The 18,695-nt window shown below is 46.4% G+C and overlaps 1 protein-coding gene across 1 annotated transcript; it reads left to right on the top strand.

Annotated features, from left to right (window-relative positions):
• Positions 1–2,182: 2,182 nt before the first annotated feature.
• LOC136747489 (acyl-CoA (8-3)-desaturase) lies at positions 2,183–15,669 on the top strand. The gene is made up of 12 exons (XM_066700321.1): positions 2,183–2,621; positions 2,787–2,897; positions 3,475–3,672; positions 9,592–9,693; positions 10,670–10,798; positions 10,948–11,008; positions 11,234–11,310; positions 11,397–11,494; positions 11,631–11,727; positions 11,883–11,962; positions 13,149–13,274; positions 13,600–15,669. The coding sequence occupies exons 1-12, from the start codon at positions 2,430–2,432 to the stop codon at positions 13,649–13,651; spliced, it is 1,323 nt and encodes a 440-aa protein (XP_066556418.1). The 5' UTR covers positions 2,183–2,429; the 3' UTR covers positions 13,652–15,669.
• Positions 15,670–18,695: the final 3,026 nt, after the last annotated feature.

Here is an 18,695-nt window from a genome sequence, read left to right as displayed (position 1 = left end):
AGCCGAGCGGCGAAGAGCCAATCACAGGCGTCTCCGCGGCCGCCGGCACCTCAGTAATTGGTGCAGAAGAAGTCATTCGAAAATTTGAGAGAGAGAGAGAGAGAGAGAGAGAGAGAGAGAGAGAGAGAGAGAGAGAGAGAGAGAGAGAGGATGGAGACAGTTTTTTTTGTATAGGGGGTCGGGGAGGGTGGTCGTCCTGTGTGTAACTACGAGAATACCAGTTAATACAGAAGGAGAGAAGAAGAGAGGCATGTACATAATAACATACGAACATAAGAAAGTTTACCCATCTTGCTAGTTTGGTCCAGTCTGCTTCTGAATGTTCCCAAATTGTCTCTTCAGCCACATCGCTGGGGAGTTTGTTCAGATTGTGATGCCTCTCTGTGTGAAGAAGTGTCTCCTGTTTTCTGTCTTGAATGCCTTGAAGCCCAATTTCCATTTGTGTCCCGGGTGCGTGTGTCCCTGCTGATCTGGAAAAGCTCCTCTGGTTTGATGTGGTCGATGCCTTTCATGATTTTGAAGACTTGGATCAAGTCCCCACGTAGTCTCCTCTGTTCCAGGGTGAAAAGGTTCAGGTCCTCAGTCTCTCAGTAGGACTTTCCCTTCAGACCTGGAATAAGTCTGGTTGCTCTGCTCTGAACTGCCTCTAGAGCAGCGATATCTTTCTTGAAGTGTGGAGCCCAGAACTGTCCACAGTATCCAGATGAGCTCTAACTAGTGCATTGTACAGTCTGAACATCACTGCCCGTGTTCTCAATTCTACACTTTTGACAATATACCCTAGCATTGTGTTTTCCTTTTTTATTGCTTCCCCACAATGTTTGGATGGAGAAAGTGAGGAGTCCACGTAGACTCCTAGGTCTTTCTCATGCGTTACTTCATCTAGTTCTATTCCTCCCATAGTGTAATTATAGTGGACATTTTTGTTACCTGCATGTATTACCTTGCACTTGTCCACATTGAATTTCATTTGCCAGGTGTCGGCCCACAACTGAATATTATCTAAGTCCCTTTGAATAGCCTGTGCTGCCGAGATTGTATCTGCTGAGCCACCTATTTTAGTATCATCTGCAAATTTGACAAGTTTGCTAACTATCCCAGAGTCCAGATCATTAATATAGATTAGAAACAGCAAAGGCATGGATGTAGATAGGGAGAGAGAGTTGGGTTAATGTGTCTAAAGGAGAAACTTTCTTTGTCTTGTAATTATAGTGTGTGTGGGTGGGGGTCCGGTCATCATCCTAGAGGGGGTCAGGGACACAGTGGAGTGGGACAGTACATCTCTCTCTCCATTCAGTTCCATTACAGAAACCTTTATTGTAATGATGGCCTGGTGTTTCCAGGGCAGTGACACACTGGTCCAGCACTCAGGTCCTGGTTATGGGGAACAACACACAGTCACACACCGAGCATATCAGTGACAGTGTGTTGCAGTGTGTGTGTGTGTGTGTGTGTGTGTGTTGTAGTGTTTTTTCAACTCTCTATCACATTTGAATTGCAAAGTGTTTTCAAAAGAGAAAGCTGAGAGTCTGAGAGAGGGATAAAGATTAAAAGAAAGGGAGAGAGAGGGACAAAGAAAGGGAAAAATAGAGTGAGGGAGCGAGAGAGGGAGGGAAGGAGGGAATAGTTTGAACTTTATGAACTGACAAAGCTTTTGGCTGTAGTCCATCTCTCTCTTTCTCCTTCTCTGAATCCCACCCCCCCCCCAGTGGTGTGACAGTTGTGGTCAAGGCTGAACAACTCACCGGGCAAAGTTTAGCAGCATTAAATCAAATACAATAACACAAACCTCATCTTCAGAGACACACACACATACACAAACTTACTAACAAACTAAAACTTTCAAACTCATTCAAATAACACCCCTTTTCCATTGCGATTAAGATGTTTACTATAGTATAATAGATAATACTACAAATACTACAAATACTACTACTACTAGTAATAATAATAATAATAATTCATAATAATAGTGTCCTGTCTCTTTAAATCTCTGCTCAACGGCTTTGCTGGGGATATCAGGCGTCTGAGCGGCACATCAAAATAAAAGATCTGCCGTCTCGACCAATCAGCGAACGGTCCAGTCACATCACCTGTGGCCTCCCAGCCAACCGGCGGCAGGATGCTGCGTGAGTGACGCGGCCGTGGGCCAGTGAGCGGGGCGGCCGGGGCGTGTGGGCGGGCGGCAGCGGGGTACCGTTGGAGGCAGGTCGGACGAGCGGCAGTCCCGTCTGCGGTACCGAGTTGCAGAGTGTGAGTGCGCCTGAGCCGGGGCTGCTCCGAGTCTGCCGGGCTGTCTCTCTCACTGGCTCTGTCTTACTCGCTCTCTGCTCTCAGTGTGGCCGGTTGCTGGACCGTGTTCTGGGCTGTGCGAGCTCTGTGTCGCTCTGGACTCGTCCAAGGCTCTGGGTCCCGGCCCGGCTGGAGAGATGTGCGGCTCCGAGGAGCGCCCGGCGCTGCAGCGGCTCACCTGGGCCGAGGTGCGGGAGCGCGGCGGCGGCCGCGGGTGCGAAGGGCACTGGCTGGTGATTGACAGGAAGGTGTATGACGTCACCAACTTTAGACTACGTCACCCTGGAGGACCGAGGCTGCTGGCGCACTACGCCGGGCAGGACGCCACGGTGAGCGACGTCATCTTATTTCTGTTAGTGTTGATATTTAGGACACACCCTTAGCTGCACAAGAGCTGCGTCTGTCCCCAAATCCCCCCCCCCTCACCATCACTGTTTCTCTCTCTCTCACTATCACTCTATTTCTCACTATCACTCTATCTCTATCTCTCTCAGGATGCATTCGGTGCGTTTCACCTCGACCCCAAGCTGGTCAGACGATTCCTGGCTCCACTGCAGCTGGGGGAACTGAGAGACACACAGCCCAGCCTGGAGCCCAGCAAGAGTGTGAGTGTGTGTGTGTGTGTGTCTGTCTGTGTGAACAGTGTGTGTAGTGTGTCTGTGTGTATTTGTGTGTGTACAGTGTGTGTGAACAAAGACAATTCTGTGTATGGGATAATTGGGAGAAGAAGCAATGAATGTGCATTAGATACTGATTAATATCAAGGCTAACAGGTTATATTGGCGCCTGAATAATCAGCTCCTGATCTGTGAAACGCTCGGGTCCATTCCTGCTCTGCCGTGACTCTCAGACAACAGGCAGCTGCGTATCAATACAGCCGAGCTGACCTCAGCCCTGGAAGAGTCACAGCAGGGACATCAGATTGTAGAGAACAGAGTGTCTCTGTCTGCTTCTCCAGACACACACTCACAGACACACACACAGACACCATCACACTCTCACTCACACAGACACCCTCACACTCTCACTCACACACAGACACACACACACTCTCACTCACACACAGACACACTCTCACTCACACCCAGACATAGACAGACAGTAGTGTAGCTGTGTTGTATAACAGTGCTGTGTGTAGCTGTGCTGTCACTGCTGTGTAACTGTGCTGTGTGTTGTGTACAGCTGTCTCTGGTGGAGGATTTCCGGCGGCTGCGGGCGGTGGTGGAGGGGGCGGGGCTTCTGAGGCCACGCCCCTGGTTCTTCGCGGCGGTTCTGGCCCACATCCTGGTGCTGGACGGGCTGGCCTACCTCACCCTGAGGCTGGGGGGCACCTCCTGGCCGGCACTGACCCTCACCGCCCTGCTGCTGGCCACCGTGCAGGTCAGCACCGCCCGCCCAACACAGCACCATCACGAGCCATTCATACAGTCCTCTCAATCGATTACTGAAGATTAACGTGCTCTCCCTCCCTCTCAGCACAAGCCCGAGCTCTGTGGGCTCTACTGGCACGACATTTTTCTCTCTCAATTCAGTTCAGTTCGATGAGCTTTATTGACATGACAAACACATTGTCAAAGCAATTGAACATACATATATGAAAATAAATAATTATAAATCACAATACCTTATCCCTTATCGTGTCCCTGCTCTCTCCCTCTCTCTCCCTCTCTCTCTCTCAATTCAATTCAATTCAATTCAAGGGTGCTTTATTGGCATGACAAACAGTTTCGTAGTGTTGCCAAAGCAGTTGATATTATATACATACATTGAAAAATAATAAAAGGTAAGAAAAAAAAAAAGAGAGACAGTAACATTATAATTTATAAATAAAATCTTAATAGACATGTACATTTACTTTATTTATAATTATCAGGTTACAGCTGGTGCTCATGTATGTTTTCACAGTGAGCCCCTCAGCCTGTGGCAGGCGGCTACATATTGGGCGGCCAGGGGGGCTGTATGTCCCTCCCCCAGGAGGATAGCTATTTTTTTTTCATTTATCAATTCAGAGAATGATTTTGTAATATTTATGAATTTATTAAAGAATGTGTCCCTTAATTTGGCATATTTATTGCAGTGGAGGAGGAAGTGCATCTCTGTCTCGACCTCTCCTGTCTCGCAGTGACCACAGCGCCGCTCCTCTCTGGGCAGCCAGCTCTGCCTGTGTCGGCCCGTGTCTATGGCCAGGCTGTGGTCACTGAGCCTGTACTGGGTCAGGATCCGTCTCTGCTTCGTATCTCTGACAGTGAAGAGATACTCTGCCAGGGTGTATTCTCTGTTTAGGGCCCGATAGCGATCCAGTTTACTTTGGGATTTGGTTTCATTGTTCCAATGTTCCAGAGAGGAGGTTTTGGTTATCTTTATGATTTGGTTGACTCTAATTGGGGGCAGGTAAGCAGTGCTGACCTGAAGCTGGTCTCTGTTCGCAGTATTAGCGGGGGTCAGTGCCGTGAGCTTCAGGGTCAGCTGACTCAGGGGACTCTTTTCAGGGCTGAGCTCTTGGGTTTGGAGGGTCTTGTACTGGAGTGAGTCTGACTCACTTTTCTTCAGGTGCATCCAGAATTTCAGTGCTCTTTTCTTTATATTAATGAGGGTTGGGAAGCGGCCTAATTCTGCCCTGCATGCGTGGTTTGGTGTGTTCCTGTGCACCTACAGTATGTTTTTATAGAGTTCAGCATGCAGGGTCTCTATTGGATGTTTGTCCCACCTAGTGTAGTCCTGTTGACTGAGTGGACCCCATACTTCACTGCCATACAGCGCAATGGGCTGGATCACACTGTCAATTACTTTGAGCCAGATTTTGACTGGAATAGTAATTTTGTAGAATCTTCTTCTGATTGCATAGAAAACTCTTCTTGCTTTGTCTTTGAGCGTCTTCACTGCCAGGTTAAAGCCCCCTGACGCACTAATAGTCAGGCCCAGGTAGGTGTAGTGTGAGGTGTGTTCTAGGGTAGTGTTATCTAGCGTGAAGTGGTATTTGTTTCCCTGAGGTCTGGCCTTTTTTTGGAAAATCATGATCTTTGTCTTCTTCATGTTTACTGCCAGGGCCCAGGACTGACAGTACTGCTCTAGTAGTGCCAGGTTTTGCTGAAGCCCTTGCTCTGTGGGCGACAGCAAGACTAGGTCATCTGCATAGAGCAGGAATTTGACTTCTGTGTCATTTAGGGTGAGGCCAGGGGCATCAGACTGCTCCAACACCGTTGCCAACTCATTGATGTAGATGTTGAACACTGTTGGGCTCAGACTGCAGCCCTGCCTCACTCCCCGCCCCTGAGTGAAGAATTCTGTTCTTTTGTTGCCAATTTTTACTGCACATTTGTTTTCGGTGTACATTGATTTTATAATATCATAGACTTTACCCCCTACACCGCTTTGAAGAATTCTGTAATAAAGTCCCTCGTGCCAAATGGAGTCGAATGCCTTTTTGAAATCAATGAAACAGGCAAAGATTTTGCCTTTACTTTTTTGGTGGACGTGTTTGTCTATGAGGGTGTGTAGGGTGTAAATATGATCTGTAGTGCGGTGATTTGGGAGGAAGCCAATCTGACTCTTACTCAGGACACTGTGCTCGGTAAGGAAGGCCAGTATCCGGGCGTTGATGATACTGCAGAACACCTTCCCCAGGTTACTGCTCACACAGATGCCCCGGTAGTTGTTAGGGTCGAATTTGTCTCCACTCTTATAGATTGGGGTGTTCAGCCCCTGGTTCCAGATGTCAGGGAAGTAACCAGTACTGAGGACCATGTTGAACAATTTAAGCACAGCCTCCTGCAGTTGTGCACTGCTGTGTTTGAGCATCTCAGTGCTGATGCTGTCCGGGCCGCAGGCTTTTCTGGGTGGAAGTGCCTGTAGCTTTTTAGATAGTTCCTGTAGGGTGATTGGAGAGTCAATTGGGTTTTGATTATTTTTAATTGATTGTTCGAGTAATTTCAGTTTTTCCCTGGTTTCAATTTGTTTGTGTGTCAGATCGTTTTGTTGGATATCTTTATAAAGGTTTTCAAAGTATTTTTTCCAAATGGTTCCGTTTTGTATTGCCAATTCTTGTTGTTTTGTTGAATTTAAATTGTTCCACATTTCCCAGAACTGGTTTTGGTCAACAGATTTCTCTGTCTGTGAGTGTTTTGTTTGTGTTTTTCTGTTTTTTATTTTTAAGGGTGTGTTTGTAGTGTTTTAGGGTCTCACAGTACTGCTGGCGTAGTTCTGTGTCTTGTGGTTGATGATGTTTTTGATTGGATAGGTGCCTTAAATTTGTTCGTATTGATTTACACTCATCATCAAACCATGTCTGTGTGTGTGTGTGATTCTGGTTGGTCTTTTTCTTTGTCTTTTTAAGATTTGCCATTGTGGCTGCAATTTGATATATTTGATTGATATCATTTATGGCCAGATTTAGTCCTGTCACGTCAGGCTGGTACTGTGAGCTGAGGAAAGTGTTGATGATGTCTGTTATTTCTGTAGAACTGATTGCTTTGTTAAATTCCTCTGTGCTGTTTGGAGTCCATCTGTATGTTTGATTAAGGTTGTACAGCTTACTGGGCTGTGTCTGTGTGTTGCTGGCCTGACTTCTTTTTTTCAGGAACACTGAAGTTAGTTTTATGTAAAGTATGGTTACATTGTATGTACACAGGTATTTATTTTTAATTATTTACAAGTGGGGTTGTCCGTCCCTACCCGAGTGCTCTGGCTCAGCTCAGCAGTCTGGAGCAGAGGAGGCTGAGCAGCTGCTTGATCTCCCCCAGCTCGGTGGGGGCCGGAGGGGCGGCCTGGGTCAGGGCCGCGGCGTAGCTGAGCGGCTTCTGATGGGCGCTGTGCCTGGCGCTCGTGGGGCGGGTGGGAGGCTGGATGATGGGGGGCTGGCCGGTGCTGCGGCGTCGTGGTATGTGTGCTCCAGTGTGGGGGGGTTGTATGTTTGGCTGGCCTCTGTTGGTATTGCTGTGTGGGGGTGGGCTGGCTGGGCTGTGGCCCAGGGCTGCATCTTTCAGAGTCTTTGCTAAGACTCTGACCCCCTCCTGATTTAGATGCACCCTGTCATGGAGGTGCCAGGGGCGCACAGAGGGGTGGTGTGCCAGGTGTACATTGGGCAGGGCGGCGCAGCCTCGGGTGATCTCAGTGTTGAGAGCACTGATGATGTGTGGAGGGGTGTCGGCTCAAGGCAGCAGTGCGGACATTATTATTTTGGAGTCGGGAAACTCCTGTGTGGCTAACTCTGCCACCCTCCTCACAGCCCCGGCGGTGCCCTGCTGCAGGGAGCCCAGGTCGTTGGTGCCGGTGTGGATGATGATGCAGGCTGGGTTGCCCAGTGTGTGGCGGCGCAGCAGCTGCAGGGCCCGCTCCGTGTCCCTGCAGTGGAGACTGCTGACGCACCGCTTGGGAAACAGCCTCTGCAGGTCGAGGTATTTCCCGTTGCTGTCGATGAGCAGCACCACCTCAGCATCTGACTGCCTGTTGGTTGACATGTTGGGGGTGGATGTGGTAGCAGGGGTGGAAGGAGTGGGTGCCAGGGGGGTTAATGGAGCCTGGGTGGTGGTGGGGATTGTCGGGGTGGTCGCAGCATCTGCGGTGGTCGTGGCATCTGCGGCTGCGGTGGTGGTCAAGGCAGATGTGGTGGTCGTGACATCTGCAGCAGCGGCAGTGGTCGTGGCAGTGACAGTAGTTATGGCAGTGGCGGTGGTAGGGGCAGCCGGGGCAGCGGCGGTGGTTGTGGCAGCATGTCGGTGGAGCTGTTCCCTCAGTCCCTGTAGCTCTGTCCTGATGGTTCTCTCTCTGTGCTGCATCTCCTCCCTGTAATAAAGTCCCTCGTGCCAAATGGAGTCGAATGCCTTTTTGAAATCAATGAAACAGGCAAAGATTTTGCCTTTACTTTTTTGGTGGACGTGTTTGTCTATGAGGGTGTGTAGGGTGTAAATATGATCTGTAGTGCGGTGATTTGGGAGGAAGCCAATCTGACTCTTACTCAGGACACTCAGTGTGCTCGGTAAGGAAGGCCAGTATCCGGGGCAGCGGCGGTGGTTGTGGCAGCATGTCGGTGGAGCTGTTCCCTCAGTCCCTGTAACTCTGTACTGATGGTTCTCTCTCTGTGCTGCATCTCCTCCCTGACGCAGCCCAGCTGGGTCCTCAGGTTGTCGTTTTTCTGCTGCAGGGTGCTCATCTCACTCTTCAGCTCCTTGATGGCCATCCAGCTCTCTTTCTTGAGCTGAGTCACCTCGTCTCGGAGCTGCTGGGTAAGGCTGCTCTCTGTGGGACGGGACAATGTGAGTTCCCTGAACTCCACAAACTCCAGCTCCAGCATTGCCAGGCACTCCCGCACGTGCTCGATGCTGCTGGGTGTGGTGGTGGTGGTAGGGAGGGGCTGGATGGGGTCCAGTGTCATGCTCTCTTGACTTGGAGTTGGATCCTCATGGACTGTGCTCTTGGGGGGGGCAGGCATTGGGAATGATTTCTCCTTCTCTGCCTCTTCTTTCAGTTTGTTGAAAGAGTTTTCAAAGGAGGTCAGGCTTGCCTCGCTGCCCTGGATTAGCACAGTCCCGCTGTGGTAGATGTTGACACTGAGCACTGTGCCGTCCAGGTCCGAGTCCTCCCCAATGAGAACCTGCCTGCCGTAGCTGATTCCCCTTTTCTTAATGTTGCTGTATGTCCGGCCCTGGGTGTGCTCCGTGAAGAAAATGAGGTTGCATCTCATCCTCTTGTCTCCTGCCCCAGCAAAGTCTGTGTACAGACACTCAGGGTTGCTCTTCAGCACCTCCAGTCTGTGCTCTTTCCTGGTCTTCGCATTGCTGGCCTCGGGAGGGTACTGCATCTCCCTGCTCTCTGCGTGATGAGCAGTCTCCATGGCAACCAGGCGATTTAAATACAATGTTGCCGTTTCCAACTGAATTTCCAACAGAGTTTCCAACTGCCACTTTTTGAATATACACAAACTCCTAAACTATAACTTTACTTTGATATTATACTATTATTTTATATTATATAGAGTAATTGATGATTTACCTCTTCTTCAGTTGTTTTCTTTCTTCCTTCTTATTTAGTTTCTACAATCTTTCCTTTCTTTGTTTTATGCTTCTGATCCATATCTTCGGGATTTCTTTCTTCTTTTTAAATGTTTTTGTAATATTTCACCAAGGTTTTATTTGTATTTGGTATTAATTATTACTTCATTTATCTGTATTGTTGATTTTTAGTATTTTATTCCATCAAGAAACAATATATATTTTAATAATTTTAGGAGCTCATACTTTCAGTGACTCTCTCTCTCTCTCTCTCTCTCTCTCTCTCTTTCTCCCTTCCTCTCTCTCTCTCCAGGCTCAGGCTGGGTGGCTGCAGCATGACTTTGGTCACCTGTCTGTGTTCGGGACGTCCCGCTGGAACCACCTGCTGCACAGGTTCGTCATCGGACACCTGAAGGTGAGAGTGGGGCGGCAGTGCAGTGCAGTGTAGTAAAGTGAAGTATACTAAGGATAGTTATTGTTGCTGTGGCCTCTGCCTGTGTTCCTCTGAGAGCTGCAGTGGCTCTTGGTGACAGCGAGGCTCCGGGAGACTCCGTGCCGGACGTGCGATGAGCAGGCGTGTGTCTGTTGTGTACCGTGTGCAATTCCTCTTAGAGACAGATGAAGACCGTCTCTTCACACTGCTCCAGGACACAGACTTCACAAGTCACCAGACACTGGACCACTTATTTTAGTGTGTTTCAGTTGGTATGATTGGTCGGCTCTGAACGGCTTTATGATTAACTATTATTGTTTGGTCTGTCATGACAGCTGTGGTACATGCAGGTGCTGTATATCAGATTAATAGTATTACTCGATTTCTTAGCAGACACACTTATCCAGGGTGACATTTGTTACAACAAATCACATTATTTTTTACATTTTATCCATTTATACAGCAGGGCATTTACTGGAGCAGTCTAGGTACAGTGCCTTGCTCAAGGGTACAACAGCAGTGCCACCTGGGATTGCACCCACAACCCTCCACTCCAGAGTCCAGAGCCCTGAGCCCTGACCACTACTACACACTAATAATAATAATAATAATAACGCCTTAAATCATCACCGCACCTGCTGACTGTTACAGTAGGCCAGAGTAAACCGGTCACAGGAGCCTCTGTTGCGCCCTTCGCAAACACGGCAAAACCAGCCACCGTTCCCTCCGACAGCACGTACCCCTCCACCCATCACTGCTCTGAGCTGGGAATGATCCTTCCTTCATCTGCGTCCACCTGCGTGATTCCTGCTCAGTACGCAAGACTGCCATGTCTGTCTCAGGCAAACTGTCTGCCCGAGTGTGCGCGCCATCCGAGCCTCGCTTTCAAACCAAGATGGCGCTGGAGTGAATAAAGTCTGTTGCAGTCGTCGCAGTAATTGCGTGCCTTGTCCTGCAGGGGGCGCCGGCCAGCTGGTGGAATCACCTGCACTTCCAACATCACGCCAAGCCCAACTGCTTCCGCAAAGACCCCGACATCAACATGCACCCCCTGCTGTTCACTCTGGGGAAGGCCCTGTCCATAGAGGTATGATGCACTCACACACTGACACGCTCACACTGTCCAAAGAGGTACACTGACGCACTCACACACACTGACACGCTCACACACTGACACGCTCACACACACTGAAAATGATATTCGCCTGTTTGAGCCGCTCTCTCTCTCTCTCTCAGCTGGGGGTTCAGAAGAAGAAGTTTATGCCCTATCAGCACCAGCACAGATATTTCTTCTTCTGTGAGTCCCCTTCCATCCATCATCCCTGCATCCCTCTTTCTCTGTCTCTTTAATTTCCTTTTACTTTTCTCTATCCTCTCTCCCTTGCTTTCTTGTCCTCCCAACCCTTCCTCTCTTTACCAATTCCTCCATCTCTTACTTCCTCTATGTATCAAATAAAAAATAGACTTTATAATTGACATCACAAACATTCCCTCTCCCTGCCCCCCCCCTCTCTCTCTCCAGTGGGCCCCCCCGCTCTCATCCCTCTGTATTTCCAGTGGTATGTCTTCTTCTTCGCTGTAAAACGACGCCAGTGGCAGGTCAGTTGTCTGTCTGTCTGTCTTTGTTTGTGTGTCTGTCAGTTAACAGTTATTAATGACTCTCTCTTTCTCTCTCCCTCCCTCAGGACCTGCTGTGGATGTTGTCCTTCTACGTGCGCTTCACTCTGTGTTACCTGCCGCTCCTCGGACTCCCAGCATTTCTGGGTCTCTTCTTCGTGGTCAGGTGTGTGGGGGGTTGTGGTTCAGACCCATCTGGTCCAGAAAATACCCACTGTGTTGAAGACCTGGGATTCAGATGACGATGGGTTTACACACACACACACACACACACACTGACTGATATTCTCTCTCTCTCTCAGGTTCCTGGAGAGTAACTGGTTCGTGTGGGTGACCCAGATGAATCACATCCCCATGCACATCGACCGGGACCAGAACAGAGACTGGGTCACCATGCAGGTACAGCACTGCCCCCTGCCAATAATAACAACACCAATCCTAACAATAGCAGTAATAAAAACAGTAATAACAAGAACGGTGATGAAGATGATGATAGTGAGGGTTGTCCTGCTGTGAGTCCCGCCCAGTGACAGATTGCCCCTGCTCTCTCATAGGTCCAGGCCACCTGCAACGTGGACCAATCTCTGTTCAACGACTGGTTCACTGGACACCTCAACTTCCAGATCGAGCACCAGTGAGTAACATGGTGTGTGTGTGAGAGAGAGAGACAGAGTGTGTATGTGTGAGAGAGAGTGTGTGTGTGTGTGTGTGTGTGTGTGTGTGAGAGAGAGAGAGAGAGAGAGAGAGAGAGAGTGTTTGTGTGTGTGTGAGAGAGAGAGAGAGAGAGAGAGAGAGTGTGTGTGTGTGTGTGAGACTGTGAGAGAGTGTGTGTGTGTGAGAGAGAGAGAGTGTATGTGTGAGAGAGAGTGTGTTTGAGAGAGAGAGATAGTGTGTGTGTGAGTATGTGTGAGAGAGAGTGTGTGTGTGAGACTGTGAGGAGAGTGTGTGTGAGTGTGAGAGAGAGAGAGAGTGTGTGTGTGAGACTGTGTGCGTGTGAGGAGAGTGTGTGTGTGTGTGAGAGAGAGAGAGGTGAAGTTTCTTTTAGAATTATTATTTTTATTTCTTGGCCGGTTACCTTTATCCAGGGCGACTTACAAAATATAAGCGCAATACAGAGTTCAAAAATACAGTGCAGTTCAAGGCATCAAACATTACAAATTCAAATTACATAATACTGTGCAATTCAAAGCATAATACATTTTACAAATTCCAATTTACACAAGTGAATACAATATAAGAGGTCTTACATCCTGGATTGTAAAAGCAGAGAGCAGACAAGATGTAGGTCACAGTCAAGGGCAAAGGGAGAGGGAGCATAGGGGAGATCAAAATAACAATACTAGTGCTAGTAACGCAAGGCAAGAAGTATGACAAAACATTGTGAAGTGCTATCTTACAGGAGAGTAAGGACAATATTACAGTCTGAAAATATGTGTTTTGAGTAATCGCTGTCTTTTTTTTTTTTTAACCTTATTTTATCAGGAAAAGAACTCACTGAGATTAAAAATCTCATTTACAGGAGTTTCCTGGCCTAAACGAACATCAACAAACAAAAACCAATACAAAACACACACCACAACATAGAGAAACCAAAACACAGCAACCACACCATCCAGCACCAACACAAAAACCAAACAACACAGCCACAGTTCAAGAAAAGATGCACTGTGAGGTGTGAGAGAGCGAGTGTGTGAGAAAGAGAGTGAGTCTGAGAGCGTTAGTGTGTGTGTGTGAGACTATTTGACTCTGACTGTCTGTTAGTGTAGTAATAACCCTCTCTCTCCATCCCTCCCTCCCTCCTCTCTCCGTCTCTCTCACAGTCTGTTTCCCACGATGCCGAGACACAATCTGTTCTCTGTAGCTCCTCTGGTTCGCTCCCTGTGTCGTCGCCACGGGCTGCAGTACAGCAGCAAACCCCTGATCACGGCCTTCAGCGACATCGTAGCGTGAGCCCTGAGCCAACGCCGTGGCACTGACGCCCTGACCCTGACACCCTGAGCTCGACGCCCTGACACCCCAACACTGATGCCCTGGCACTGACACCCTGACCCTGACACCCCGACTCCCTGACTCTGACACCCCGACACTGACGCCCCAACCCTGATGCCCTGACACTGACAACCTGATGCCCTGACCCTCACACAGTGACCCTGACCCTGGGACTCTGACTGACACTGACACACTCGCACACTGACGCACTGACTGACTGCAAGAGCCTCACCTCTCTCTCCCTCCCCCACTCTCCCTCTGTTCCTCTCCTCCTCCTCTCAGATCTCTGAAGGACTCAGGTGAGCTGTGGCTGGATGCATACCTGCACAGGTGAGAGGGTGTGGTCACATGAGCCCCTGCCCTTTAAGAAGAAGTTTGTGGATTCATAAAACATGCCCTTTAAGAAGATAAACACTGGAATTCAAACTGTCTGACCTGCAACAAAGAAGCACCAATGACCTCCAACCTTCCCTTTAAATTGTTTTTGGCCAACCCTCTACATAAATGAAGGCCTAGCACTGAAGAAGATCAGGGGCAGCTGACTTCCCCTTGAAGCTCCGCTGCGCCTTCAGCTGCTTTTGTATTCGTCTCTAACCTGTAAAACGACACTGCGGGGGGCAGGGTCAGAGGTCAGAGGTTAAGGGGCAGGACCACTAGAACAGCAGGGCGGACGCCGATAAGGGTATCTGCTACTAATCATAATAATCATATTCATGTTCCTTAAGATTGAATAACATCGGTGTGAAGGACTGGGAGTCACGCCTCTAGATTTAAAATTAATCTATTTTTGTATGATTACATTTCTTTGTGCAGAATACAGCTCTCACTCACACACACTCATTCACCCACACTCACTCATTCACACAATCATTCATTATCATTTGCACTCATATTCAGTCTCTCTCACTCGCTTTACATTTCTGTGATGCTGATTAAAGACTGAGAGAATGACCCCTGTGTGACCTGGCAGTTTGTGTGTGTGAGTTTGTGTTTACTGTGTATTGTGTACTGTGTGTGTGTGTATGTACAGTGTGTGTTTCATTTGTGAAATGAATTCTGAGATTAATTCCTTTGAACAGCACGGAGATGCACCAGTGATTGCCCTGCGTCTGGCCATGTCGAGAGTTCCTCCTGCACTGTTACTGTTACTCTGTTTAAATCGGAATGGTTTATTTTCCTGAGAAGGCCCAGTTTGTGACAATGTCTCTTCAAAGTTGGAATGCTTGTGGGCTAATATGATTTTGTGCCAAAAGCCACAAACTTTCCCTATTGCTAACTTCAATTCCAAAATATAACTGGATTAGAGCCTTCATTTGATCAATTTTAAAGAAGCCCCAGTTAATATGAGCTTGGAATCTCTGAGCATCCTGGCTTTTTTCTCAGAATATCACACCCCCATGCACTCAATACCTGGCCTAATACTCTTCCGTAATAAACACGTCAACTCCTCAGACAGCACTTGGCAGGGAGTCATTCTTCATTTGTCCACAAGGTGGAGCAGTTTACACAGTCTAATGATTTGTATTTATGTATTATTATTTATTAGCAGATGCTCTTATCCAGGGCAACTTACAGTTTGAAAGCATTACAAAAGTGCAGTACTACAATCAGTACAACATTATCATGACGATTATTATTGCTGTATTTTGCACTGATTGTAGTTTTGTACCCTTGTGATGCTTGTGTAAATTGTGTCGCCCTGTGTCTGCTAATAAATAATCAAAATAACATACAATAAACATATACACTATGTTTATGTATAATGTCCTCATACAATGAGGTAATACATGCAGAGATAATAGTCCCAGGTGTGTGCTAATGGGGGGTGTGGAGGAAAATAGAGATAATTTTATGCCTGTGTGTTTTTTGTGCTGTGACCCTGTAGTTTTCTCACAGTAACTATTAATTTGCCTGTATTCTTCTCACATGGATTATGAGAACCTCTTCTCTTTTCACTTCTCATTTACTCCCTTTTAGTTTATCAGCAACTTACATTTTCTACTTGTTTCTTATTAGAGTTTAATTGTTTCAAACCTATCTTTATCGGCAAATGACCTTCTAGATGTAGCTGGCAATTCAGAGGATAATAATTATTATTCATGAGTAATAATATTGATGAGATGGGTAGTCTTATTTTAGAATGCCAATGAAATTACTATCATAGTTATTTAGATGACCAATCAGACACTGCTTGTAAAATGTCAAACCCCTTGAAGGTATGTCCCAAAATGGGAATAAAAGCTTTGTACTTCCTTGAACTCTTTGGGAAAAACGGCATTATAGTTGTTGAATACTTTCTGTTGCTGTGTTCTGCTGTTGTTTTCCCGTGCACGTAATAAAATCTGATTAGAACTTCCGACTCCAAATCTTATTTCCAGCACAGGGGCCTTGGAGAAGGTGCTGTAAAACGAAGTGCCAATAATACAGAAGTAAGCAGGAGCATCAGGGAGCAGTTTAATAAAGTAGAGCCAGAGAGCTGAGCTGCCCAGAGGAGCAGGCTGTGTGTGGACAGGGACAGGCGTGTCACAGGGGCAGCTGTGTGGACAGGGATAGGTGTGTCACAGGGACAGGCATGTCACAGGGACTGTGCTCCTGACCGTGGAGGGAAGGTCGTTCCAGCGCTTGGGGGCGAGTGGAAGAAAGGGTGGACTGGAGGAAGGGCAGCGTTGAGGGGCAAATGAGTCTGCTGGTGCAGGAGGACCCGAGAGGTCAGGAGGCAGTGTACATCCCCTCCAGACCACTGCGCTTCTCCAGTGCCAGAAGACTAACTCTGCCTCCTCTCCACTATCCTTTCTCCAGAGCCGCTGCTTCTTATCCCTGGCCCCTAAATGGTGGAATGACCTTCCCACCGAAGTCAAAACAGCAGAGTCCTTGACCTCCTTCCGGCGCTTACTCAAGACACATCTTTTCAGACAGTACTTGTAATTTAGTCATTTACACTCATCAGCTTTTACAATCCAGGATGTAAGACCTCATATATTCTGTAAATTGGAATTTGTAAAATGTGTTATGCTTTGAATAGCACTGTATTATGTAAATTGGAATTTGTAATGTTTTATGCCTTGTACTGCACTGTATTTTTGCACTTTGTATTGCGCTTATATTTTGTAAGTCACCCTGGATAAGGGCGTCTGCCAAGAAATAAATAATAATAATACCGCAGTTAACTGCAGTACAGTATATTATACTACATAAGATCATAAGAACATAAGAAAGTTTACAAACGAGAGGAGGCCATTTGACCCATCGTGCTCGTTTGGTGTCCATTAATATCTAAGTGATCCAAGGATCCTATCCAGTCTATTTTTAAATGTTCCCAAACTTTCAGCTTCTACCACATCGCTGGGTAGTTTATTCCAGATTGTGACGCCTCTCTGTGTGAAGAAGTGTCTCCTGTTTTCCGTTGGAAAAGCTCCTCTTGTTTGATATGGTCGATGCCTTTCATGATTTTGAAGACTTGGATCAAGTCCCCACGTAGTCTCCTCTGTTCCAGGGTGAAAAGGTTCAGTTCCTCAGTCTCTCAGTAGGACATTCCCTTCAGACCTGGAATAAGTCTGGTTGCTCTCCTCTGAACTGCCTCTAGAGCAGCGATATCCTTGAAGTGTGGAGCCCAGAACTGTACACAGGTATCCAGATGAGGTCTAACTAGCGCATTGTACAGTCTTAACATTACTTCCCTTGTTTTAAATTCTACACATTTGACAATATACCCTAGCATTGTGTTTTCCTTTTTTATTGCTTCCCCACATTGCTTGGATGGAGAAAGTGAGGAGTCCACATAGACTCCTAGGTCTTTCTGATGTGTTACTTCATCTAGTTCTATTCCTCCCATAGTGTAATTATAGTGGACATTTTTGTTACCTGCATGTAATACCTTGCACTTGTCCACATTAAATTTCATTTGCCAGGTGTCGGCCCACAACTGAATATTATCTAAGTCCCTCTGAATAGCCTGTGCTGCCAAGATTGTATCTGCTGAGCCACCTATTTTAGTATCATCTGCAAATTTGACAAGTTTGCTAACTATCCCAGAGTCCAGATCATTAATATAAATTAGAAAAAGCAAAGGCCCTAGTACTGATCCCTGTGGAACTCCACTAATAACCTCACTCCAGTTAGAAGCGACTCCTCTAATCGACACCATCTGCTTCCTACAGCTACTACAGTTAACTACAGCACAGAATATTACACCACATTTAACTGCAGTGCAGTATATACTACAGACAGTATGTACTACAGTAAACTGGAGGACAGTATATTATACCATAGTTAACAGCAGTACAGTATGTACTATAACTGCAGTTCAGTATATACCATAGTAAACTGCAGTACAGTATATTATACCACAGTTAATTGCAGTACAGTATATACTATAGTTAAATGCAGTACAGAATATTATACTGCAGGACATTATATTATACTATAGTAAACTGCAGCATAGTGTATTATAATACAGTAAACTGCAGTACAGTACAGTACAGTGCAATACAGTATATTATACTATAGTATATTATACTTACGTTGTAGTCACCCTGGATAAGGGTGTCTGCCAAGAAATAATAATAATAATAATAATAATAATAATAATAATAATAATAATAATAATATAGTAAACTGCATTACAATATTTTATACTATAGTAAACAGCAGGACAGTATAATATACTACAGTTACCTGCAGGACAGTATATTATACTATAGTAAACTGCAGGACAGTATATACTACAGTAAACTGCAGGACAGTATATTATACTATGGTAACCTGCAGGACAGTATGTACTACAGTAAACTGGAGGACAGTATATTATACTATAGTAAACTGCAGGACAGTGTATTATACTATAGTAAACTGCAGGACAGTATATACTACAGTAAACTGCAGGACATTATATTACACTATAGTAAACTGCAGGACAGTATATACTACAGTAAACTGGAGGACAGTATATTATACTATAGTAAACTGCAGGACAGTATATACTACAGTAAACTGGAGGACAGTATATTATACTATAGTAAACTGCAGGACAGTATATACTACAGTAAACTGGAGGACAGTATATTATACTATAGTAAACTGCAGGACAGTGTATACTACAGTAAACTGCAGGACAGTATATTATACTATAGTAAACTGCAGGACAGTGTATACTACAGTAAACTGCAGGACAGTATATACTACAGTAAGCTGCAGGACAGTATATACTACAGTAAACTGCAGGACATTATATTACACTATAGTAAACTGCAGGACAGTATATACTACAGTAAACTGGAGGACAGTATATTATACTATAGTAAACTGCAGGACAGTGTATACTACAGTAAACTGCAGGACAGTATATTATACTATAGTAAACTGCAGGACAGTGTATACTA

This window comes from Amia ocellicauda, chromosome 4 (genome assembly GCF_036373705.1).
Source record: "Amia ocellicauda isolate fAmiCal2 chromosome 4, fAmiCal2.hap1, whole genome shotgun sequence".
Lineage (NCBI taxonomy): Eukaryota > Metazoa > Chordata > Actinopteri > Amiiformes > Amiidae > Amia > Amia ocellicauda.
The sequence above is the reverse complement of the archived record's forward strand: the minus strand, read 5'-3'. Positions and strand labels throughout refer to the sequence as shown.